The 27,114-nt window shown below is 41.2% G+C and overlaps 1 protein-coding gene across 3 annotated transcripts in view; it reads left to right on the top strand.

The window, feature by feature from the left end:
* Positions 1-27,114, top strand: part of PDGFD (platelet derived growth factor D) — a 206,531-nt gene that overhangs the window by 110,992 nt on the left and 68,425 nt on the right. For all 3 annotated transcript variants that reach the window (XM_087894634.1, XM_087894633.1, XM_034409244.3), the window contains exons 2-3: positions 6,305-6,509; positions 9,945-10,125. In XM_087894634.1, coding sequence (XP_087750760.1) covers positions 6,305-6,509; positions 9,945-10,125 — 386 coding nt within the window. The remainder of the gene's footprint in view (positions 1-6,304; positions 6,510-9,944; positions 10,126-27,114) is intronic.

The raw sequence follows: 27,114 nt of genomic DNA, 5'->3' as shown, positions 1-27,114 counted from the left end.
AAATGCTACTGATTCGGGCGAACTGGTATTTCCGACGATCAGCTGGGCAACAATCAGCTGATTTATATTAGCTAGAATCGTCAGATTTCCTGCTTTCTAGCTAATCTAAATTGCGTGGCACAGCGGATTCTGCCCTCTCGCTGTTCTACTTACCTATGCAGACTTGGAAGGCTTCACAATGTTCCATTTTTAGCACTGCACGGCTGTGCGCTCAGTAGCATACTCACAGAACCGGTAGCAGACTTCAGAGGATTTCACTGCTGTTCTATACATGTCTGCAATTTACTTGAATAGTTATATAGCAAGAGTGTCAAACTGGCGGCCCGCAGGCCAAATGGGTCATGTGGAGGCCACGCCCACTCCAACTCCATGAAGGGAAAAACATCACAAAAAAGTCAATGTGGAAATGTGATGCAGCGAGTTTGACACCCGTGTTATATAGGGATAAACAAATTAGTACTTGATTTGAGAAAAACTGAAAAAAAAAAAATTCCTGCACATGGCATGTCAGAAATTAGAGGCAACATTGGTGGTGAGTCACTGCTACCATGTCTTCCTTGATCAGTGGATTAACTCATGTCTTTCTTTCCAAAGCTTTATGAGAGACGATTAAAATCACACTGCCTCTGGAAGTCTTTTCACAGCAGGCTAATTCTCAAGTGTAAATGTTCTTGAAGAATCGGTTGATGAAGGGAACATTTCAGCTCAAAAAGCAGAGACAGCTTGCCAGTTGGAGACTGCAAAATTAACATGAGATAAGAGAGTGAGGTATGAATCAGCAGAGTGGCATGGCAGGTAAACAGTCTTATACAATTTAGGCAGTTTCAATAGAAATTAACTTTCAGATTTCAAACTGTAGAAAGTAATCAGTCCACTCTGCTTTCCCAGCGTAAGTGTTGAGTCTTAATTTGGATACCGCTGTATCAGAAGAATGAGGCAAATCAGAGAGGATGCTTTGTGGTTGATCAGTGAACTGAAAACGTGGAGCAATTAAGGAAACTGGGTTTAATGTTAACAAGAGAAGACTGAGAATGAATATGATAGCACTTCTCCAGTTCACTAAAGGCCCATGATTTATTTTCTGATCTTCCCAGAGTATGTGGAATAATGGCCTCTAATTACATGAAATGAAATCTCTGTTGAATGTTGGCAAGAATAATAATAGTTGACCATTAATCAAGGGGCTTTAATTAAGATTTAGCTAGTAAACTCTTAAGACTAGTGCATTCTAACTCCCCCCTCCTATTCCTTCTTTCTCTAAGGTTCCTACTTGATCTAAGATCTAAACTAACATCCTACTTGTTTCTTAGGCCATTTTTACTAACCCCTCCTTATGAAAAACTCTGCATGTGTTATAACCTCATCTGATTCTTATATTATCAATCACAAATATAATAATGTAGTCTAATTGTGTGAGGTATCATGCAGTGGTGAAATCCATTTTTTTTTTAACTACTGGTTCTGTGGGCGTGGCTTGGTGGGCATGGCAGGGGAAGGATTCTGCAAAATCTCCATTCCCTCCCCACTCTTGGGGGAAGGATATTGCAAAATCTCCATTCCCACCCCATTCTGGGGCCAGCCAGTGGTGGTATTTGCCAGTTCTCCGAACTACTCAAAATTTTCGCAGCTGGTTCTCCGAACTGCACAAAATTTCTGCTACCGGTTCGCCAGAACCTGCTGGATTTCACCCCTGGTATCATGGGACAAGATGACAAAGTTTGCCTTCTCCATTCAGTCAATTCAATTCAAAATTCAAAACCTTTTATTGTCAATGCACAACATGTGTACAATGAGATTGGCTGAGCTTCCCTTTGTGCACCCCCCTAACCCAATACAACTCACAGTGAAAGACAGTAAAAGAAAAGAAAAATCCCTGACCCAGTGAATCCTACTAACAAACACACAATCCTACTGCACCATGTGAACTTATTGCACATCGCGCCGGCCCCACAAGTCAATCGTACTATGTTGTTGCAAAGTTATTTTCCATTCAGAAGCCTGACAGCCCACGGATAAAAACTATTCTTCAGCCTATTTGTGTGGCTGCCTATGCTTCTATATCTCCTTCCCGATGGCAGGAGAATGAAAAAGCTCTGACCAGGGTGTGAGACATCCCTGAATCATGTTGATTACTGTATGATTAGCTTCAGGGGTGAAATTCACTTACCTTTCCCTACCGGCTTGCAAATGTGAACACACGCGCTTCCTCCATGCATACGTAGGGCCTTCTGCACATGCGTAGAGGGTCAAAAACAGGACGTGATGATGTCCAGGCAGGTGGGGGGAAAATGGTAGCTTTTGAAGTTAACATTAGTTTTAAAACGCTAAAATGTAATTGTATTAAAGCCTTTTCTCGTGGTTACACCCAGGAGGAAGATAATTAAGAGTACATATGTGCACTGAGTTGTGTCCAATTGCGAAGTTGTGGGGCATCACGAACGAGTCCATGGACTGACCTGAAATACCCGTTCACTGACCATCTCATTTGTGGACTGTGAGATGGCAGGGGAACTTTCCAACTATTGTCACTGGGCAAACAATGGTGGGAAGTTGCTTAGCAAGACAGATGTCAGTTGAATCAAACTGGCACTGATTCATGACATGGGAAAACTTTTAGAAGCAACAACAAAAAGTTCCATGACATCTTAAAGTCTTTAGGAAAAACGCGAGAACAATGCTGCAGGAAAATGACAGGAGGTGATGTGTATCTCAGTCTTTTTCTGACCTTCCCAAAGGTATTCATTTAGCTGTCACTGGAGAGAAGACAGAGTTTCTAATAAAGGTCATACAGAAGATAGATCTAGATTCCTAACAATGATCTGAAACCTAAACACACCCATGGACTAGGGCTTATAAATCTGCTTAGACTAAATGCCAACAGTAACTAAGTACCAACTTCTTTGTAGCTTTGTAGCCTTGACTTGAAGAGTGGGTAGTAGCGATATATATATATATATATCGCTATCTCTCTCTCTGTGTTTCTCTGTCTGTCGTCTGTCTCTCTCTGTGTGTGTCTCTGTGTCTCTCTTTGTCTCTCTCTCTCTCTGTGTGTGTGTCTCTCTCTGTCTCTCTCTCTATGTCTCTCTCTGTCTCTTTCTGTGTCTCTCTCTGTGTGTGTATGTGTATGTGTCTGTCTCTATCTCTGTCTCTCTGTGTGTGTCTCTTTCTGTCTGTCTCTGACTCTCTCTGTCTCTGTCTCTCTCTTTGTCTCTGTCTCTCTCTGTGTCTCTGTCTCTGTCTCTTTCTCTCTGTCTCTGTCTCTGTCTCTCTCTTTCTCCCTCCCTCCCTCCCTCTCTCCATCTATGCATTTATCTGTCTTGGGAACTTTGATTTGACTTTCTTTGGGAAACAAGTTCAGTTGATCGTAACTTATTATGGATAAACTGCCAGGGTGGTGGGGTAGAGAAATCATTGATCACTTGTAGAACATAGAAAGTTCCTGTCTCTATCATTGGCATTGGCAATTAAAAAGGATATATTCAGGTGATAGGAAAAGATTCTAGAATATCTCCATAGATTAGTGTCAGCACCTTAGATTGATTAAATGGTCTGACTTGATCAAAGTCAGTAGTGCCTAACATCTGAGGAATCAAGAGTTTGGTTTCCTGATGTCAAGTACTTCCAGAAATATGGAAACTTTTCTTTTTTTTTTATTGAAAAGTTTTATGAAAAATACAAACATTTTCACCCCCCCACCCTTCCCCCCTCAACCCCCCCTCCCCTTCCCACCCTCCCTTCCTCTCCCTCCCCCCACCCCCTCCCTAGACTTCCCAGAACGAGCACAGGGTATAGCATTCACAAACCAAGAACTAAAATGTGCTAACAAATTATTACATTTCATATTCTCCCTAGGTTCTTAACTCCTTATAACTCAGAAAAAACAAACATAAACTACTTAATATTATTTCATTCATAAGCTATATGAATCTTCTTATTCGGATACTTCTTCTGTATGTAATCAATCCATTTTCTCCATTCCGATATATATATCTCATTTGAATGGTCTTTAAGGTATGATGAAATTTTTGCCATTTCCGCCAAATGCACAACTTTTAATGTCCATTCCTCAATAGTAGGTGGATCTTCCTTCTTCCAGTACTGTGCCACCAGTAATCTGGCAGCTGTTATTAAGTTCAAAACCAGCTTAGTCTCTATTACAGTACAATCCGTAACTATTCCCAACAGAAAAAACTGTGGTGTAAATTTAATTTTTTTCTTCAAAATATTTTGAATAATCCACCATATTTTTATCCAAAAAGCCTTAATCTTTTTACATGTCCACCATATATGAAAATATGTAGCATCTTCACACTCACATCGCCAACACTATGGAAACTTTTCTTGAAGGATCAGGGCTGACATTTTTCAACTTATGTTTATATTAAGAATGAAAGGGCAAGGATGGAAGGATGGCGAATGGGAGCTGAAGTGCTTCCATCCTCGCCCTTAACCACCACTCCAACTCCAAAATTTTCTTGAATGATTTTTCAAGAATGTTGAGAAGTGAGTGTCAGGTTTCGATGTCGTCTCAAATAAAATAAATTGCATTTTCAAACAGATAATCTTTGAAGAAATCTTTCATTTTATTAAGCACGACAACCTGTCCCCGATCGTGGCGTAGCCTTCCCTTTCCATTCCCCAATTCTCTGTGTCTCATTGGCCCTCTTCCAAATCACTCTACCCATATCTACAACTTAAGCTCCCAGGAATGTCCCCCCTCCCATCTCATCTCCTAGGGGATATTATCTTCAGGGAAAATAAATAGGTGAGAAGTCAAGCGTCCTCTTGCCAGCTGCCCCCTCTTCTCCTTCTTATGTCAGCACTAGAGTAAATGCAGGTTGAAGTGCTGACAGTGAGAGGTTTTGATGAGAACAGGGAAAAATGGCAACACATAAATGCCGGGGGAAGGGAGGAGAAAGACATTGAGTTCTACAATTGGGGAGCTTTTTCAGCTTGTTTACATTTCTCTTCCCACAATACACTTTACTGGGTCAAAAAGGAATAATACGTTGTGGGAACTTGAGTAAGCTGACAGTTTAGTTTCCAGATGGTTGAATTTAGCCTGAAAGAATTCAGTCTTGCATAGAGTTAAGCCCACTCAGGCATTTCATGGGAATATGTAACCCCAATCATGTGGCACATATGACGTATCTAGTCTTCTCATGAAGAACTAAATATCCTGTTTTCTGATTGTTGATTGAGCAATAGTGTCTGAACAAGATGTCTACCCAACATTGATCCAACTAAGTGTGGTGGTGTACAAACAGAGTCAATGAAAAGTGGCAACTGCCGTAATAACAGATTGATAGAAAATGTATTTCAGAATATACCTCCGTACAATCCCTGATTTTATTCCACTTCCTAGTATATCATCAACTGTAAATAATTGTTAAACTATAAAAAATTAAAACGTTAACAGTCCTAACAGCACTTGAATATCTGAATCTCACACATATACACAGGCCACAGGCAGATTCTTTTCTGATGTCTAAAAGGTACTATATGAGAGCCAGTTTGGTTCAATAGTTAAGGCACCCGAATAGTCTTCGGCCAGTCCCTCTCTTCCAGTCCCAAGAAGGAGACTTCTAACAAGCCTTGCCAAGAAAATGGCAGGGACTAGTCCAGGCAGTTGCCAGGAATCCAAAATTGACTTGAAGATGCATACCCAAAGATAGTATACTTTCTTTAGTGTGCAAAAGACTGTTCTAAAGATGGATCCAATTTCAAGTAATTGTCTGTTTTCACACTGCATATCACCATATCTTTTCCTTTTATAGCCCAGATCTCTATTATATATCTCTATTTCTATCTGTCTGTCTGTCTATCATCCATATGTATGTATGTATGTATATATGTATGTATGTATGTATGTATGTATGTATGTATCTATCTATCTATCTATCTATCTATCTATCTATCTATCTATCTATCCATCCACCTACCCATCTACCTACCCATCCATCCATCCATCCATCCATCCATCCATCCATCATCTATCTATCTATCTATCCATCCATCCATCTATCATCTATCTATCTATCTATCTATCTATCTATCTATCTATCTATCTATCTTCTATCTGTCTATCATCTATCTATCTATCCACCTATCTATCTATCATCTATCTATCCATCCATCCATCCATCTATCTATCTATCTATCTATCTATCTATCTATCTATCTATCTATCTGTCATCTATCCATCCAAAACGGTTACATCCATCCAACATCTCTCTCTATCATCATTATCATCATTTTAAACCAGTTTTGAATACTAATAACTATTCTTTGTGATTTTTAACAGAAAGTAATCATCTCACAGCCTTATATAAGAAAGAAGAGACCATCAATGTTTGGGAAAATGGTTACATCCAGAGCCCTCGTTTCCCACACAATTATCCTAGGAATCTGTTGCTGACGTGGAAGCTACGTTCACCAGGAAACGCTAGAATACAGCTGGTGTTCGATCATCAGTTTGGCCTGGAGGAACCAGAGAACGATATCTGCAGGTAAGCTAATCAAATCACCAAGGAGATCCAATGTGATTCATAATGGCTCATTTGGTAGAACAAGGTAGGCAAAAATAAATTAGTCGTGTTTCTTAGAGATGTTTTTTTTTTTAAATTAAAAACTGCAGTCAGACCAAACTTGTTTTCTTACTGATGTAAGATTTGAGATGCTCATCCAAGGTGAAGGAAGTTGTATCAAACACTTTCTATCTATGCCTGCTCAGCATGGAATTGCAAAGTCCCCCCAAAAGCAGCTAAACAGTTTTTAAATGTAGCAGAAGGGGGAAGAGGAGAGAGATTTAATCTGCTTAATGACATTTCCCAGCCATTAATTCTGAGTAATTCTTGTCTTTTCACATATTCGTTTTTTTAAATTTTATTTGGTAGTCTTGTTTTTCTCCTGGCTATCAATTATGACATGTCTGTAGGGTTTACAGTGTTGCAAATTACTTTGCAAAGAAATAGAAATATATCTCTTTTCATAAATGAGATCGTTAATTAAAAAGGTGGACAGAAACTGCATTATCAATATAAAATGTATTTTTGAATACACGTTAAATCTAATCAAATGTTGGCTTTGACTCTGGATCTCACCCACTTTATCCTGGAATAGCCTATTTTTTTGAAATGAGATCCCAGTTTGCAACTTAATGTTTCTCAGGCCTAAGAAGATTGTGTTCTTTTATACTATACAATCAGAGGTGTCAAACACAAGGCCTGGGGGTCGGATACAGTCCATGGGGTAATTAGATCTGGCCCGCAGGGCCACCCTGGAAACAGCGAAGAACTGGTCCGCAGTGCTTCTGCCAGTGAAAATGGGCTCCCGAGCTCAATTTTCGGCGGCCCTCCCGAGCTCCATTTTCACTGGCAGAGGGTTGCAGGAGGTCTCAAGAGGTCCAAGCTCCAGACCTAATCTAGCATTAACAACTCCACTCGTGTGGTTAATAACTGGGTCAATCTCCAGTTGATCTTGTAATGGGTCTCTCCTCCCATCTCCACGGGACCAGGTAATGGTAATGGTTATGGTCGAATGGAACCTTTACCTACTGGCTTTAGCAGGCTACTGTGAAATATAGGGTGCACCTTTCCTAACAGTCAGGGTAGTTTCAGCTCCACCGTTACAGGATTAATTATCCGTACAATGGGGAATGGGCCCAGGAACTTTCGACCGAGGTTGGATAGGAGGCCGTGACAGTCGAAAACGGAACTCAGGAGCCCGTTTTCGCTGGCAGAGTGCTAGGGCCACCCCAGGCGCCCCCAACAGGAGTGATGTTGAGTTGGCCTCGCCCACCCTGGCTCCCCAAGGTCAAACACAACCCTGATGCGGCCCTGATGCGGCCCTCAATGAAATCAACTTTGACACCCCTGCTATACATTATCAAATATACTTTATTTCGATGAGGCAGCTGAGAAAACGAACTGTGGATAAGAAATGATATAAGGCATGAATAATGATTATTTTTATGAAGGACTAGTTCTTTGTAATGTTTATTTGAATAAAAATATGATAGGAGAACACAAAGGAACTATATTCCAAGTTTTCTGTCTGTTTAATGGCTCTTTTGCATTCAAAGTACAAGGGTAAATTTTATCCCATACTATGGGATAAATACTAATACTGAAATTTTGCAGATTTGTTACCTAAGAACTATCCAAACATGCCTGTATCTGGCATGATGTGTTTTTAACAGCAAATCTCTGTGTCACTGTACCAAGCTTTTAAAAGTGTGCGTAAATAAGAACATCAGATTGTACTTTCTGCTGGCTCGTGATTTTAATAGTGTTCTACAACTTTGTTATGCCCAATTTTAGCCACAGAAAAAAAATGGTGTAAGTCCCCCACCCACCCATATTTTCTTCCTCCTTCCTCCTTTAATGCAGAGAATATTCAAAATGTCAGTCCTACGATCTGCAGTGATGCTTGACATTAACTGAGATTGGCTTTAGACAAGATTTGCAAAATTTCCTGGAAAGCTTTGAAGTAATTGAATCGAGGTATTCAGAGACACTGGGTCCCCAAGGAGTACGAGTTTTATTAGGAAGTAGATTTCGCCAGACCTATGTGGGATTTATAGTGAACACCAAACAACTGTATCTTTAGGAATCAAATTAAAACCAGTTTTATGGGGAAGGGGGAATTCTTGCTCCATATTTGCATAATACAGCATCATCAAAGCTAATACTGTGGACTTCTTGAATCCATACTTAGGTTCAGGGGTGGGCTTCAGATCCTTTAGCAATGGGTTTGCTGTCCCATTGCTGTGTGGGTCTGGTCATGATGGGCATGGCCTAGGCGGCTGCCTGCACCATCACATGGAAGTAATTTTTTGCTCTCCCCAGGCTCCGGAGGCTTTCCTCAATTTTCCAGGAGGGTGAAAATTGCTTTCCCGGGGTTCAGAGACCCTCTGGAGGCCGAAAACAGGCCCATTTCAGGACTTCCAGAACTTCCGAGAGGTCTGTTTTTCACCCTCCCCAGGCTCCAGAGGATTTCCTTGAGCTTCCGGGAGGGTGAAAACAGGTCCTTGGGAGCCCGGAAACAGGCCCATTTCTGGACTTCCAGAACCTCCAGTAGGCCCGGTTTTTGCCCTCTGCGCAGCCCTTGCACTTACCTGGAATGATGAACAGGCCGTGTGGAGACTCCTGGGAGGGGAGGGGTGGGGTGGCTGTGGCCAGCCAGAGTGACATTTGTGGTTTCACTGAACCCTGGCAATCCTGGGCTAGAGGATCGCCCAAAACCTGCCGAACCCCCAGGAGCCCATCCCTGCTTAGCTTGTGGCTGCTAATTTCCTGAATCCAGAGACTGATAACTAACATGTTGAAAGTGTAAAAGTATCTTATGGACAGTGTCTGAAAATCCCACCATCAGCCTTTCCAGAGAACTGAGCAGACTTTCACAGTTGGGCTGTAGTCATTGCCTTTATTTTTGTAAAAGTGCCCCTGTGATTTCCAGTGCCAGCATGGAACTGACTGATGTTACAGAACAAATGATGATGATCATCATCCTCATCCTCATAAAAGTGATGCTAGAAGCTTCAGGAGTCATGGTGGTACAGTGGTTAGAATGCAGCATTGCAGGCTACCTCTGCCCATTGCCAGGAGTTTGATCCTGATGAGCTCAAAGTTGACTCAGCCTTCCCTCCTTCTGAGGTTGGCAAAATGAGGACCCAGATTGTTGGGGGGGCAATATGCTGACCCTGTAAACTGTTTAGAGGGGGTTGTAAAGCACTGTAAAGTGGTATATAAGCCTAAGTGCTATTGCTAGAAACTGATTTTGGCTGTCTAGACTCACAGAGCTCCCATTTATGTCTGAATAAAAAGATCATTAAAATTTCAAATGTTCACTGGGGGGGAAAATCCTCTAATCTGCTGCCTTGTATCTGCTGCCTTGTTTCATCATTTCTCTGCCAGACTACTAATCTATCACCTTCACTCCAGATATGATTTTGTGGAAGTGGAGGATATTTCTGAAATTAGCACTCTCATCCGAGGACGATGGTGTGGATATAAAGACTTTCCTCCCAAAATAACATCAAAGACAAACCAGCTGAAGATCACCTTCAAATCAGATGACTTCTTTGTGGCTAAACCAGGATTCAAGATTTACTATTCCCTGGTGGTGAGTAACATGATGGTGTCTGGGGAAGAAACAAAGGATTACCATAGGGTACAAGAAATGATTGGGGAAGGAAGGAAGAGAAATAAACTTCCAAGTTAAGATAATGAATACTGCTTCCCTTTGGGGAACATGTAGTAGGGTAATTTGTGATGAAATCAGCAGAAGAGGAAAACTATTAATTAAAATTCAGTACTCTTCATTTTAATAACTGTTGTGGCCCGTCAGCAGCCTGTGCAACTAGTAGCTGATTCCGACAGTAAGGAGGCTGGTGTGGTGCTGCGCCAGCAGCCTGTGCAGCTGGCACTCGAGTCAGACAATGAGGAGGCTGGAGAAGATATGGTGCTAGAGGCGGGGATTCAGCCAGGGCTTTCAGAACCTCCAGAAGCTCCCATAAGTGAAGAGGAAGAAGAGGAGGAGCCTGTTCTCGATGCACGAGCACACAGAGCTGCCAAAAGGCAGGAATGGCTCCTCAGGAGGAGGTCTCCTCGAGAGTAAGGCTTGGGGCTAATTGGCCACTCCCCAGCCTATTTAAGGAAGGACGATGACTGAGGCAATTTGCAGGAAACAACTTCGTTCACATTCCTTTGTGTCTTGATCTTGTTTCTCTTATTAGTTTCCTGCAAATTGCTTCTGGGCGTTCTGCCAACCACAGTAAGATTACGGTTATTATTCTTTGGATTCTTGTCGGCTGTTAATGAAGTTAATTTAACAGCCTTTGTTCGGAAAAGACTGATTTAAATTAGTAAACTAAGGTTTGTACGGACTTTGTGTGTGCTGCGTTCTTTGGGGTCCGTAGCTGGGGCAGAACAATAACATATATAGTAGTGATGGCTAACCTTTTCCGGAATGAGTCCCCAAAGTGCGTGTGCACGCCGAACCCCCAAAATGCAATGCGTGTGCGGCCCCCACACATGTGCCCCACCCCACGCATGCATGCACAGCCCCCCGCACATGCTCTACCCTGTGCTCGTGCCCCCTGCTTGTGCGCACACCCCCTACATGCCACATGCACGAGAGAGACCCAAAGACCAGCTGGCCAGCAGGAGGCGCGCGCACATGCGCAGCAGAACTGAACTGGGATGACAGCTCATGTGCCCACAGAGAGGGCGCTGCATGCCACCTCTGGCACATGTGCCATAAGTTCGCCATCACGGATATATAGGAATACCATACATTTGGGGATAGAAGCAATCAGCTGAAGGCAGTGACAGAGATTCTCCCTCCTCCTCAAAAAATACTGTGAAAGGCGACACTCTTATTCAGGTCCAACATAATCTCAGTTGAAGTCAGAAGTGGGGAAGAAAAATGCCTTCAAGTGTTGAAGCTCATGAAGCTCAGCAAAACACACAGGTCATCAGCAGTCAAACATTTATTTAGTTATTTAGAAAATTTATATACCGCCTCTTCACTCATAGCGACTCTAGGCATCTTACAAACAATAAAAACACAATGTGGGAATAAAATAAAAATTAAAAAAACAATAAAACCCCTCCCCCAACAACAGCACAAGACTAAATGAATCATTTGATGGGCTCCCTCGCACACTGGGTTCCCGCTGGCAAAACCAAGTCTTCAGGGCCTTCTGAAAGACTATCAAAGTGGGGGGCAGTCTAATTTCTGCAGGGATAGTGTTCCAAAGGGAGGGAACCAGTGGTGGGATTCAAAAAATTTTACTGCCGGTTCTGTAGGCGTGGCTTGGTAGGCGTGGCATGGCATGGCATGGCGTGGCGTGGCATGGCATGGCATGGCGTGGCATGGCATGGCATGGCGTGGCATGGCGTGGCATGGCATGGCTTGGTGGGCATGGCAGCGGAAGGATGCTGTAAAATTTCCATTCCCACCCCATTCCAGGGGAAGGTTACTGCAAAATCAAATAAATAATAATAAAAATAAAATCCCCATTACCTCCTTGGGACTCGTCTGGGACTCGGGAGGCAGAGAATAGATGGGGGCGGGGCCAGTGAGAGGTGGTATTTACCAGTTCTCTGAACTACTCAAAATTTCTGCTACCGGTTCTCCAGAACTGGTCAGAACCTGCTGAAACCCACCTCTGGAACCATCATAGAGAAGGCCCTTTTTCTGGGTCCTGCCAGATGTACTTCCTTAGGGGATGGGACCTGCAACATTCCTTGTTTCCTGGCTCTATGGCTCAGGTAGATGTGACTGGAAAGAAATGGTCCCTCAGATGCAGATATGGATCAACAAATTATTATATTTTGAATATACTGTCTGTAGATCTTGAGCTCTACAGAAAGGCTCTAATGTTGGGAAAGTTGGAAGGAAAGGGAAGGGAAGGTCAGCAGCAAAGTTTGTGTACTCAGTTACAGTGACATTGTTGGAAGAAGTGAAGGGCCAAGGTAGGGACAGATCATCATAGAGAAAAATCTATCTATGTGGATTCTAAGAGTCAACACCAACCTGATGGCATATAATCAGTCAGGTGCTCACCATGATTAATGTAGGCTCTATGGGAGAGGCATGATGGTCTAGAGGTGAAGACGCTTGTCTCCCACTTGGAAGGTTGAGAGTTCAATCCTAGGCAATGGCAGATACTTCTCTATCCGGGCGCAAAGAGAAAATATCTACTGTGAACTCTGCATAGGCATTAGGAAGGGCATCCAGCCAGTAAATGCTCAGCTCCACTCAGTTGTCTCGACTCCTCCTCAAAATAAAGAATTAAAGGGTCTTAAAAAGGAAAAAAAAAATGTTTTGTGGCTTCTTTTCAGAATAGAGACAAAGTGTAGGAATATCCTCAGTATCTTATTCACTGAAAACATTGTTTAAGGAAGCAACATCGTTCTGAGCCAGTGTAGAATTTTTATTTATTGATTTATTTATTAGATTTTCATGCTGCCCATTTTTGTCACATGTTTCTGGGTGGTTTACAATCTGAAAATGGGGGAAAGAGGAAATGGGGATACACCAGTTTACTTTTCCCAATCCTGTAGTATCATCCCACCATACAGATTTGTTGAGTGTGAGAAGAATGTGAGAAGTACTTTCCTATGACTGTATGTTAGAATATAAATATAATAAATAGTGATGGATACTCCACAAGGGAAAGCAGTTGATCAAGCAACCTAAAAATGAGATTCATGCTTTAGCTGTTTGCGGTTAGAAATTTATTTTAAAAATAAACATGCCAATTAGCAACTGTCTGTAGACAGACTTCTTATGAGCCAGGTAATTATATTAGTGTCACAGTAGTGACACTCTGCTTCTCATAATATAAATTTTAAGGCATGTTGAAACCTGAGAAAGTGTCTTACAGAAAAAACAGTTGCTATTCAATTTTCTGCACCTTTTTTTTCTTTTTTACTTTTGCTGCTGTTGTTAGTTGTGAAGTCGTGTCCAGTCCATCACAACCCCATGGACAACATTCCTCCAGGCCTTCCTGTCCTCTACCATCCTCTGGAGTCCATTTAAACTTATGCCTACTGCTTCGGTAACTCCATCCAGCCACCTCTTTCTTTTGCCCTCAATCTTTCCCTGCATTAGGTTCTTCTCCAGTGAGTCCTTCCTTCTCATTAGGTGGCCAAAGTATTTGAGTTTCATCTTCAGGATCTGGCCTTCTAAAGAGCAGTCAGGGTTGATCTCCTCTAGGACTGACCGCTTTGATCGTCTTGCAGTCCAAGGGACTCGCAGGAGTCTCCTCCAGCACCATAGTTCAAAGGTCTCAATTCTTTGGCGCTCAGCCTTTCTTATGGCCCAACTCTTTTTTACTTTACGGATTTCTATTACGAATGGGCAGAGAAATTCTCCTGCCTTTTTGCTGCGGTTGTCTTTCTGCTTGGTCAGAGGGTTTGCTTTAGCATTTATTCTAAAGGAGAGGAGAAATTCTGAGTTACAAGGAAGGGGAGACACCTGTGACTTTCTTGTCTTTCACTGCATCATCCTCTCTTTATCCGTCTGTGATGGCTCTGACTGTAACTGTATGTGAGAATGACCTTGGGGGAATAAGAGAAAGAACTGCAAAGTAAGCAGATAAAAGGCACCTCAGTCAGCAAGAGAAATGGGGATTTGGCAAATGTCTCATAAGAAACTCTCCCTAGTTACCTGAACTGTATAGGTGAAGGCAGTGGTGAAATCCATTTTTTTTTACTACTGGTTCTGTGGGCGTGGCTTGATGGGTGTGGCTTGGTGGGCGTGGCAGGGGAAGGATACTGCAAAATCTCCATTCCCACCCCACTCTGGGACCAGCCAGATGTGGTATTTGCCAGTTCTCCGAACTACTCAAAATTTCCACTACCGGTTCTCTGAACTGCTCAAAATTTCCGCTACCGGTTCTCCAGAACCTGTCAGAACCTGCTGAATTTCACCCCTGGGTGAAATAATTATAATTTCAATCTTCAAAGATTCTGTGAATGTAATCTTACAATAAAGACAGAGCTAATACTTCTCAGAGTGCTTCTATCTGGATTATTACATCACGTTGACGTTGTCTCCCACACTTTCATTAAGTTTCAGGGGAAAAAAAACAGGATAGTATTTTTTCTCATATAGTAATGCTAAATATGATGATTTAAGAGTGAGTTACAGAATGCCTTTGATAAATTGATGGAAAAATTCTTTGGAGAAATATAAAGGAAAATTATCTGCCCATATATTTGAGTCTATAGAGATTCTCAGTCATCCAGGTCATGGTTGTCCCAAAGGTGCTTTTTCAGGAGGCAACTGGACTTTCTTGTTTTTCCTGATGGATTTCCAGAGGAAAAATTGCAGACCACAGGAACCAGGAGCACTACTCAGGTGATCCTGAGGACATAGATAAACCTCCAGTTGTTTCAACAACCTGTTAAAAGGATGCAAATTACCAGCTGTCTGCAAGGAATATAAATCCTTCCATTCCCCACTATCCTGTCACAGCTGAAGAAGCTTCTTGGATGAGAAGCGAAATGTCTTCAAAAAGAAAAACAAGAAAGTCCAGTTGCCTTCTGAAAAAGCAACTTTGGGACGCCTGTATATTTGGTGAAAAATTTCAGAGGGCAGTTTTTGTTTTGCTATTGCTATTGTCACTGAGATGGCAACATCTTTCCCTTGGACAATGTGGATGAACGGAATTGCGATCCAGCTGTCAAACGCCAGGGAAATCAGGAGATCCAGGCAATTCAAATGGGTATAAACATTTATTGCAAGTTTCAGCTCTCTACAAGAATCTGAACCACTAACGGCCAAAGAAAATTGGTAGTAGATAAGGGTAAAAGAAATTTGAAGTGGCCTGAACTTAGATATCTTGTGGGCATGAAGAGATTCATGACTGATGACGCATTTTACCCCTCTCTCTGACTCAGCCTGGGCATCTCCTACTACATCAACATATCTGCAGCCTACAGCCTGGGAAAGACTAACTTTTATGACTATAATTACCTCATATTGCATGGTAAATTTTGTGGAAAATTATTGGAATTACTGAATTCCAAAGAATTGCTTCTTGTTATGGGCTTGGTAAGGGGAAAATCCAACCCTACTAGAGAATGTTGGAGAAATCATTCAGCTAATTTCCCTATTCACAAACTTAGTGGAGAGTCTCAAGTGGTATTTATGTCCAACTTTTATATTTATTACACATGCCAGTGAGACATGTATACTCCTGGAGCATTTCAAGACAATGACTAAGGAAGAGGAAACAGTATGGGAACTTTGGAGCTGAAAAATCCAGAAGAATCCAGATATGGCCTCATTGGACTCAGACTACTGAATACAGGATATTGACATAGATCTCCAAAGATATTCTCATGAGTTAAGTTGCTATACTGTGGAAGCCTTTAATTTGAAGGCAATTTAGCAAAACAACAATTTACGGTATTGCTTTCCCTGGAGTACCACAATGCATAAAAATTAAGCACTGCTGCTTTGTGTGGTATTTCCAAAGGACCTCTCCTATAATTAGCCAGCTTTATGAGAAATTGTGTGCAGTTAATTCAAAACCCTGGGGCTTCAGAAAACAAGAAAATATATAACATTGCAAAAGCACAGAGATTTGTGTTTGTTTGGGTTTTTTTCCAGGAGGAGAAAAATGGATGAATGTTGTTGCCAAGGGTCTGTGATGTCAAGTTTGTGTGCATAGAAAGTCAGTTTTGCTTGCCAGCAGCCTTTCTCAGAGAACATGGTCCTAGCCTGCTTGGAAAGCAACAAAAGGGCTTTTCCAGATTATGAGACCTCTGAGCGTTTCAGGCATGTTTAAAGGAATTTTCTGCCTGGAGTCGAAAATATTTTTTTTAATCGATTGTACTCTTTCTGGGCATACTGCAAACACAAAAGCAAACTTTTGTAATTTGATACTCTCCTGATATGATGGATTATAAATCTAACAATTCCCAACAGTACAATCAGTTGAGAATCACCCTGTGACCCCCCAAAATAAGACATCCCCTAATAATAAGCCCAATTGGGCTTTTGAGAGCATGTGCTAAAATAACCCCCCCCCCCAAAAAAGAAGCCCTTCCCGAAAATATTTAAATGCGTGCGCAGCCATTCCCCACCATTTTCTCTGGTTAGGGTTAGGGAGACAGCTGGAAATCAGGTAAGACGGTAAGAGGAGTCCCATCTTGCTCCTCACGCCCCAAAATAATAAGACCTCCCTGAACATAAGGCCAAGCACTTATTTCAGGGTTCAAAAAATATAAGACAGGGTCTTATTTTCGGGGAAACACGTTATGTCTGTAATACATTACCATGACCAGTTGGCTCTAGTCTGAAGAATCTGAGCGATGCCACCAGCTGCTTAGATGTCTCTAAGTATTTCATTACGAGGAAGCTTATGCAGAAGTTGCCCCGGTGCCATTTTGAGAAATTCTTCAGCATTTTTAACTGTTTTGCAATTTGACAAAAGCAAATTGCTTTCAAACAAGAAGAGGTATTTGGAGAAATTCTCGTCAGTGTAAAGGCCTCACATTTCATTTAGCTGTTTAAAATATTTGTATCCTGTTTTCCTTTAAAAAAAAAAAAACCATCTTCAAAGCAGTTTAGAATTAAATTATTCAGGGCACGTGTAACTCTTTTGATGTTAACAATCCTTTTTCCAGAAGTCTGAACCCTTCCTGTCTTGCTATACTTGAGAGACATTCCAAGGGAAGAAAACAAGAGGAAACTTCTCCCATTTGACCTGTTGCATTAGGAAGTGAGGACAGTCAGGGATTTTACACTGTTAGAAAGACTTATAACCGAAAACAGCATTACCTGAAGTTGTGTAATGATGTGTGGAAATGATCTTGGGAGACAGGAGGAAGAGCTGCAGACTAGACAATGGTCAGACAAGCGGCAACTGAGTCCACAGAAGGAATGGAGATTTGATAAACATCTCAGAAGGGACCTCCCAATAGTGGGCTATAAACCTGAGGAAGGGTGGAAGAGATATATTTTCAGACTTGCAAGATTCTGATAACCCAACCTTACAATAAAAGTCAGACCTAATATTTCTGGATGTGCTTCTGGTCTGCACTGTTCAAAAAGCTGACAAGTAGTTCCCGCCACCAGCTGAAGCTCAAGGCACCACCAAGAAAAATTCAGAATAATTTCTTAGGGCCTCCTGAGATAGAAAGCGAGAGAAGAACATTTCTGAGAAAGATTAGCACAGTAATAGTATGTTTCCAACAGACTGAAAACTAGATGCTTGTCAACAGCAATGTTCTCTTCTATCTTGCATTTGCGGGGGGAAATGTTACATTGGTTGGGCTGGAGAGAAATAAACTTGAACGTGCCTTCTCTCGTACCTGACAAGTTTTGTGGTGCTTCCTGAGTCTCTGAATTCCCCAGCATACGATGCAATTGTGTCTCTCCTTTTCCCCTTTTTATATATCTATACTGTATATAAAAATATGGAGTATCTGAGCCAGTCCGTATTATTGGTCATGGGGCAATGGTGTGATAGGGACTGCATATCAGTGGTGCGTTGCCCCCGGTTTGCACCGGTTCTATAGAACCGATAGTAAAACAGGTGGGAGGCTCCGCCCACCGACCCCGACGTCATCAGAACGCTTCTGCGTAGAAGAGCGCGCATGAGCGGCCCTGTTGCGAACCGGTAGTAAAGGTAAGTAGAACCCACCCCTGCTGTATATCTAAAGATTGCAAACCTAAAGATACAATTCACGAATATCAGATTATTATCTTAAATTATTATGATTTATCAACATGGAGTGGTTTGCCTTTTTTCTTTTTTAATGAATCAACTTGTTGTGAATTGCATTGGATCTCATGTCAGAACAACCGAGGCACTTCCAGGTTGAAAGGATTAGCTGGTGACATCACCCTTGTCCTGGGAACAACTATTTGGGGGCTCCTTTCATGTTCCCAGCAGGAGCTAGCACAAAGCTCACCCTGCCCTATGGTAGCACTTGGATCTACCAAATGTGGACTTGCTAACTTCCAACCCAGAATCCTAACCACGCGAGCCACTGTGCTGCTACACTTTATTCTGAATGAAAACATTGTTCATCGTTTTAAGAAAAAGACCAGAAGAGACATTCTCCATACTGTTACCTAGAAAGCACCATGGATGATCCAGGCAATCACCAGAATTGAGCTCAACTCAAGGGCAACTTGGCTTTGTAGCCTCTCAAAACTTCAAAAGGAAGAAAGGATGGAAAAATGGACATGACAGAATTCAAATTTCCAGACAATGAGACAACAAAAGAACATATAAAGTCCCTGCCAATTCTGTTATTCTGTTAAATCTGTTAAACTGCTGTCTAGGCAACCAACATCCATGTATCACTAAATAATCTTTTTCACATGACTGTAGATCCAACCAGGGAATATAGATCCAAGGCTGGACAGCGACCTATCTACTTTACTTTACTTTTATTTGATTTGTATACCACCCTACTCCCGAAGGACTCAAGGCAGTGAACAGCCAACAATAAAATACATACATACAAAATTTAAAAAGCAGAAATAAAATTGAATTAAATAGTTTGGCCCAGACAAGGTCTGGAAGGTGCACAGATCTGGGATCCTTCGTATCTCCGGGGGGAGCTTGTTCCAGATAGTAGGTGCCCCCACAGAGAAGGGTCTCCCCCTGGGGGCCGCCAGTCGACACTGTTTGGCCGACGGCACCCGGAGGAGCTCCTCTCTATGACAGCGTACCGGCCGGTGGGAGGCTATTGGTGGTAGTAGGCGGTATCTAGAATGGTATAGGGCAGTGTTGGTGAACCTTTTTGGCACCAAGTGCTGAAATGGGAGCGTGCATGCACAGGGGAATGCTGGAAACCCAAAGAGCAGCTCCCCGGTGCACACACACAGGAGCGCCAGAAACCGGAAGAGCAGTTCCCCAGCGTGCATGTGTGCGCTGGGAAGCTGAGCTTCCAATGGTTTTTTGGTGCGCATGTGTGTGCGAAGATCAGCTGGCGGGTGCACATGTGTGTGCCGGAACCCAGAAGAACAATGGGCGACGGCTGGTGTGCCTGTAGAGATGGCTCTGCATGCCACTTCCAGAACGTGTGCCATAGGTTTGCCATCACGGGTATAGAGTCTCCTGCTTGAGCAGGGGGTTGGACCAGATGACCTACAAGGTCCCTTCCAATTCTGTAAATCTGTTAATTTTCTGACAGCGAGAGCAATCAACCCATGGAATAGAAGTTGCCTCCAGAAGTTGTTGGAGCATCATCACTGGAAGCTTTCAAGAAGAAACTGGACTGCCATCTGTCAAAAATGGTGTAGGGTCTGCTTGGGCAGGGGGTTGGACTAGATGATCTCCAAGGTCCCTTCCAACGCTGTTAATCTGTTAAATCTGACTAGAAGACCTCCAAGATCCCTTCTAGCTCTATACTGATATAGCGCATTTTGAGCATCAACACATTGTGGAAAATACTCTGAAGGAAGGGACAGATTGAAACATCGGGGAGGACACCACAGTACTTCTGGGCGCTAATGCTTCAGATTTGCAGCTCAGCTTGACTTTATATTATTTTAATTAAAGAAGAATAGCAAAAAGAAAACAATATGACAATCTCTGACGTAGTCCTTAATAGCATCCTAGTGCATACAAATGCCTCTAGGCCCTCAATTGAATTTTAAAAAAATAATAATAAAGAGCAAGTGGCTTTAGTCCAGTGCTTTATTTGGAATCATGCCCATGTCCCCAGAAAGATGACAAAAGTAACCTCAGGTGGTAGACAGGCAAGGTCATTAGTTTGCTCTCCAGTAAATCAGTGTTTTGTGATTACCACATCCATCATCATAGTCATCCACTGATCAAGCAATCCCCAGCAGCAGTGATCACTGGAAACATATTCACAGCATGTTGTCAGTGCCAAAAAAGTTGTTTACTTCCAACATCAAATCTACTTTCAACTATTTTGGACATCTGAAGCATTGTACATGTGGTTTTACTAAATATACAGTATGAGTCCTACTTGGGTGTGCTAATTTTCCAAGTGATTAGAATCACATGAGAGCCAAGAAATATGAAAGTGCTCATACTGAGCTGTCATTCATGATCTTTTATGGACCACCTGATGTTTAGCCCCTCTTCAGTTTCAAATTCTAGAAGATCATCATTGCAAAAGATTTGGGCAGATAACACAAGTAGTGTAGACTAATCACTTCTGGGGTTGGCTTTCCATTTCATTGCTTTTGATGGGAGTGAGGTTAACGGTAACCCTGCTGTCATTCTAGTACTCCTAACTGTTGAATTAGAATGGGGCTAATAGGGCTTGTAAGTACCACAGTGAATTATCATGAGTTTAAATAAAGAAGTTACTAGGACTTTACAGAATGTAGATTTCAATAGGATCACAGTACATATGCTTTCACATTAGCATGGAGGTTCATTTAGCCATTTCCTCCCTGCTCTATTCTTATAAATAAATCTATGGCACATTCAAACAATAAAATCAACAGGATGAATCTAGCCTTAGACGTCCTTAGAAATCAAACTCCAGTTTGTTGATGACTAGCTGACTTCCCATTGATTTTCAAGAAGTCTGCCCTAAGTATATACCCAGTTGAAAAATAAATATTAAAAATCATCAGGTCAAATGGGTAGGTTTTTAAACATTTAAATGCAGGGTGGTAAAACATTTGGTCACATGGGAAGTTTTGTAAATTGGAAAGTCCTTAGCAGCATGCACAGTAATTTAACAGTTAGAAAACTCGAGTTGTTTCACTCATTTGAAGAAGGTCCACAACCTGTACATTCGATCTAATTCCTGATGCCCAAACAGAGATTTTGATGATGGGCAAACCTTTTTATTTTCACCTCAGATGCAAAGTTCAAAATTAAATAGTGAGGGAGGTCACCTCCCTCACTATTACAATTGCAGAAGATTGTCTAAACCAGGAGTGTCAAACTCTATTTCGTTGAGGGCTGCATCAAGACTGTGTTTGATCATGGGGGGGGGAGAGGAGTGGGTGTGGCCAGGGTAGACATGGGCAACTCGTCACTCCTGTCAAGGGCACCTGTGGTGGCCCGAGCTCTCTGCCAGCGAAAATGGGCTCCCGAGCTCCGTTTTCGGCTATCATGGCCTCTTCCAACCCTCTGACAGTGAAAGCGGAGCTTTGGAGGGCCACGTGTGGTTTTGATTTTCTGATCAGATAATCAGAAAATATTTTGAAGCTCAGAATTTAGCTTACTATATTGTAATGTAAATTAGTTTCTGATATGAAATGGAAAATATCTCTTGAATATAGTCTGAGAGCTTTTGTGTCATTCAACCATGTATAGGTTTGCAAGCACTGCCAATTTAATTGGACATATTTATCGCATTTACTTTTAATTCCAAATTACTATATTAAAATATTTTTTTTCATGAAAGTAGGTTAAATTATTAGAGTTGATATCTGATTTCCATTAGATTTATAAATCTTCATGGAAGACAAATCCTAATCATCTTGTGCAAATCATTTTCAGAGTCAAATAGTAAATGCACTTAAAAACAATGAAAAATATGTTTAAAAGAAAAAAGAACTATACAATCTTTCAGCAAAGCAAATTCTTATAAAATTTCAGGAAGTACTTCAGGCCTTCCTCCTGCCTTTTGCTCTCTCCTGAGAGCTCCATCTTTCTCCTGTACTGATCCCAGCTATGGAACACAATCCTCCATCAATTATATTTAGTTCAATTTTTTCTAGCATTAAGCAAGTCAGAAGAACCATCTCATTCATCAGGTTTTTGTTAACTGGTTTTAGTGGTAATTTTGCTTTATGTTTTTAATTTATATTCTAAGCTTTTAGGTTTTTTTTTTTAATTTTGTAAGCAATTTTAAGGACTTTCCCAGGTATACATTGATTAAAGAAATAAGTAAATTGCTTCTCTGTACTTAATGGTAGAGCTGGCTCTGTTTTTATGTATTTTCAGTGGTTATTCATTACTTTTAATCATTACTAATGGGATGATTTACAAATTGGCTAGCTATTATGGATACATTATGCTTTTATACATAGAAGTATTGCTTTTCATTAAAATATTTCCGGGCAAACACAGTTTTAAATGCAACTGATCCATGATCACAAAAAATTATTCTAGGATTGGAAAATGCAAGTGTCCATGTTTATTTACAAATAAATCTTCAGGTAATTTTTGTAGTGGATACTAGTAACCCCAGGGAGTTATTTGTAGGGTTAAGTCAAATACTAGCAATGTTTTATATATCACACAAGTACCAGAATCGACCATTTCTTTCTGTTTTATTATTCCACGGCTGTAACCATTAGAAAGGAATGCAGACACTGAGAGTAAAGGAAAAGGCTATTAGGATATCTCATTAAAGAATCTCTCAAGACAGACATCTCTTTCATTGTATTGTTCTTTTCCGTCTGGTCTTGTTTTAAAGGCCTGAATAAATAGACCTTCTATCATTCCTTCAGAGAGATCATCTCAAAGAAAAATCTGTCTGACAGGAAAATTTTTCTTCATTGTGAGCTTATATTTTTCCCATCCTTTAATGCCTTCCTATTACTCATGCTGTCTTCTGCCATTTAAAGATCTATACTCTGTCTCTCCTTCAATATGAATCAATATTCATTGTTTTTAGTTCTTATGTGAAAGAACTGCATTGAAATCTCCATTCTAATTAAAATTATACATACAGTTCCATCCATTGCTTCTTACCTTAGGTACCCGCTGACATCACAAGGCCCACAATAGGCCTTCCTACTTTACAGCAAATAGTTCTTCATTTGCAAAACTGTCCAATCAGTTCTTCTAAATGCACTGCAGCTGAAACCAAGCAGCTGAACAAATATTTGTTTGATGTCCCTTTACTGAGTTACCCAATTATTTTTATTTGCACAACAAATCAATGTGGTCAAATGGGAAGTGCAAGACACATGTAGGGAGAAGGTCTCTAAATTCATTTCAAGGCCTTTCTCCTTAAGAAAAAGAACCAGGATGTATTTAGGTGATGGCCAAGATTTGTCCTAGGAGCCAGAAAGCTACTGCCAGTTAAGATTAGGGCAGACTTCCTCAGTTGCTGACTTTTAGATGAATTGGACCCTAAATCTTATCGTTTCGAGACTATAGAACTATTGATCATGCTGGCTAAGGATAATGCAAGTTCTAATTCAGCCCATTTAGAGGACAGCAGATTGGGGAAAATAGATAGATTCCTTTATAACTCACATGCATCCATTTAGATTGAAATTATAACTACTTTTTTGATTGGTATGTTGGGAAATAGGAGAAAAAGTTGACTTGATTGGAATTCATTTGTATTTAACTAAAATTATATTAGTTAATATAATTTTAATATATTTAATATTGGGACTACCCCAATGATGCCCTTGAAGTGATGTCCCGGTGCCTGGAGGCTGTGCAGATCTGGATGGGGAGAAACAGACTCAGGCTCAACCCATCCAAGATCGAGTGGCTGTGGTTTCCGGCGTCCCGATATAGTCAGTTGATGCCATCACTGACTATTGGGGGCGAGTTGTTGGCCCCCACGGAGAGGGCTCGCAACTTGGGTGTCCTCCTGGATTCACAGCTGTCTTTAGAAGAGCATTTGATGGCCGTGGCCAGGAGGACTTTCTATCAGGTTCGCCTGATCCACCAGTTGCGTCCCTTTCTGGATCGGGATTCCTTATGCATGGTCACTTATGCCCTCATCACTTCCCGCCTGGACTACTGTAATGCTCTCTACATGGGGCTCTACACCTTTTTCCACATATTTAGTGGAACATGGTTTCAGCTATTCCTGAAATTATTAGCTATTTTTGTTAAGTAAAGGGTAGACTGAAAGCCGGCTCATCTGAGCATCTAAATAAACAATAATTCCCTGAGAACTGCATTTCTTGTTTGAACACACAGAGACTGGCTGGTATTAACAAGACAGTGGATAATAATCCGGTGCCTTGCAGGCAATTTATCTCTTTCACAATTACGAGCAAATAAAATTTGTCTCCTTTCTTCTCTTAGACGAAGTTCATTGGGCTTGCAGTGCCCCCTCAGTGCTGGTTCAGGCACATCCGCCAGATGCATTTAGAAAGAGATTAAAGGTGTAGAAAGTGCTTATTCATGCACCCAACCCCTTTGATGATCATAAACAAGGAAATATATAGATGCACTATTTTTATTCTGTCGCTGCTTAACTGACACTCCCGTTTAAAATGCAAAAGGGAGAAACAAATGAATGCTTTTTCCGACACAAGGTTAAACAGTATTTCCTGACAGTACTATCCTTTGATTTTGTACATTAGTTGGGTTTGCACAACACACAATCTTTAGTTACTGGAATAACAAATTTTCTGGATTTGCAAAGCAAATTGAGTAATCATCTAATTGGTCAGGCTGGGGTCATACAACCTCCTAAATCACAGAAAAACTAACACTGACCAAGCTTAGCCTGTTATATAAACATGCAGATACTAGATTTTGGATGACCTAGTCAAATGTCTCAATCATCACTGAATGATTCATGTGCCAGTTTATAACATTGACTTTTGACTTGGATATGCATATAAAATGAATGTTCTATCGTGTGTGATTACTTTGATGGCTAGAATTTCTGTGTGGATTAAATTTCAAATAAAATAATTGCAGAAAATATCTTTAAAATATTGTGCTCTTTCTAGTGAAACCTTTTATGTAGCCAATAGGAGGACTTTAAAATTTGCAATACATTGATTAGGTAGGGATAGTATATTATTCTGCTCTTTTCTTGGCTGTGAAGTATCACATAACTTTTGGAATCGCCAAGTTCTGTGCTGTGAAAATGGCCCAACAGATTATTCAGCGTGTATCCTTGGATGGGATGGGCTCTCTTTAGAGTTCAACAGACTTTTACAAATTTGTATGTGATGATGAATAAACCTTTGATGGGGAAAAAGTTGTAGATGACAACTTGTTATGTTCAACATAACTCACATCCCATTGAATTTAGTGAGGTTTACATTCCTAGTAAATAGGCGGGGAATTACAATATTTAAACTTGACCCAAGTGCTAAAAAGTCCAATACCTCATAATCTTGGAATTTGAAACACCAACTATTTATTTATTTATTTATTTATTTATTTATTTATTTATTTATTTATTTATTTATTTATTTATTTATTTATTTTAAATGCCATCAATCTCACTATCCCACTATATCTCACATGACTCAGGAGGCTTACAGTGGTATAAAAGCATAAATACAAAAAAAAAGTATTAAAATTAAGATTAACAGCAATTAAATAAAAAGTTTTTTTTTAAAAAAGCACAGATGGTACAGGGATCAATAATTGTCTCTCATTTATTCAGCCACCTCCAGCATAGTGGGCCCCCATTGGACCCCCCCCCCCCATGCAAACTGCCAGAGTTAGGTTTTAGGGCTCTTCCAGAAAGTCTGAAGGGTAGAGGCTGATCTCACCTCAGGAGCTAAGGTGTTCCAGCAGGTAGGGTCCATGGAAGAAAAGGCCTCTTCTTGATCTTACTAGTCAAAATTGCTTGGCTGGCAGGATCAAAAAGAGGGCTTTTCTGCCAGGATGAGTGGGGAAGGCCAATGCCATGGGGCAATGGTTCATCATTATCTTCTATATCAAGGGTATCAAACTTGATTTCATTGAGGACCTCGGTGGGACAGGGGGTGTGGCCAGGGGGAATGGCCAGCTCGATGTCACTCCTGTCAGGGGCGTCTGTGATGGCCCGAGCGCTCTGCCAGCAAAAAGAGGCTCCCGAGGTCCGTTTTTGGCTTCCATGGCCTCCTGAAACCCTCTGCCAGTGAAAATGGAGCTCAGGAGGGCAGCACACTGACCTCCGTTTTCAGTGGCAGAGGGTTGCAGGAGGCCGTGGCAGCTGAAAACGGAGCTCAGGAACCGGTTTTTGCTGGCAGAAGTACCGTGGGCCGGTCCTTCACTGTTTTCAGGGTGGCCCTGCGGGCCAGATCTAAGTACCTCACAGGCCAGATCTGGGGCCCCCGGGCCTTGAGTTTAACACCCTTGTTCTATATCAATTACTAACTAAATTCTACTAGCTAAATAATAGCTTAACTGACTAAATTACTTCAGAAAGAATTGCGTTTTTTTTTTCAAAATAAACCTTTATATCCTTTAAAGATCTTTTTTTTTCTTTCATGCAAAAAATATGAGAAATCAATGTTTCACAATTAATGGAAGGAAAGAAACCACCCTCATGTATTCCCTTTCAGACTATTATGCTAAAGTCAGTTTAAAACAGTCCGCAGTATTCTTTTCTGCTTCCCATTCAATCAGCATCTTTTGATCCCACTGGTAAACAATGAATCTGGCAAAAGACCATGCTTTTAATCTTCAGAGACAGAGAAAGGCCTCTCAGATATGCCGCGTTATTATCTTCTGAGAAAGTTTATAAAGACTTTTCCTTCTTCTTTAATTTGGAGATTACGCAAACACATACCCTAACTCTCCACCTTCTTTCCGAACGGCAATCCAGTCTCCTTCAGGAGAAGGGAGTTAAATAAATAGCTTTAACTTCTGTTCTCCCTGTGAAACATGACATTTCTCTTATATGTTTACTGCGAAATTAAATGGAATCCACAGAGCTTCTAAAAAGTCAATGAATCTTCAAGTAAATTCAGTAAGACAAGTTCATGTTCTGC

The sequence above is a fragment of the Pantherophis guttatus genome, chromosome 5 (assembly GCF_059756535.1).
Source record: "Pantherophis guttatus breed Tessera chromosome 5, ASM5975653v1, whole genome shotgun sequence".
NCBI lineage: Eukaryota > Metazoa > Chordata > Lepidosauria > Squamata > Colubridae > Pantherophis > Pantherophis guttatus.
Note: the sequence above shows the minus strand (reverse complement) of the source record. Positions and strands in the feature narration are given on the sequence as shown.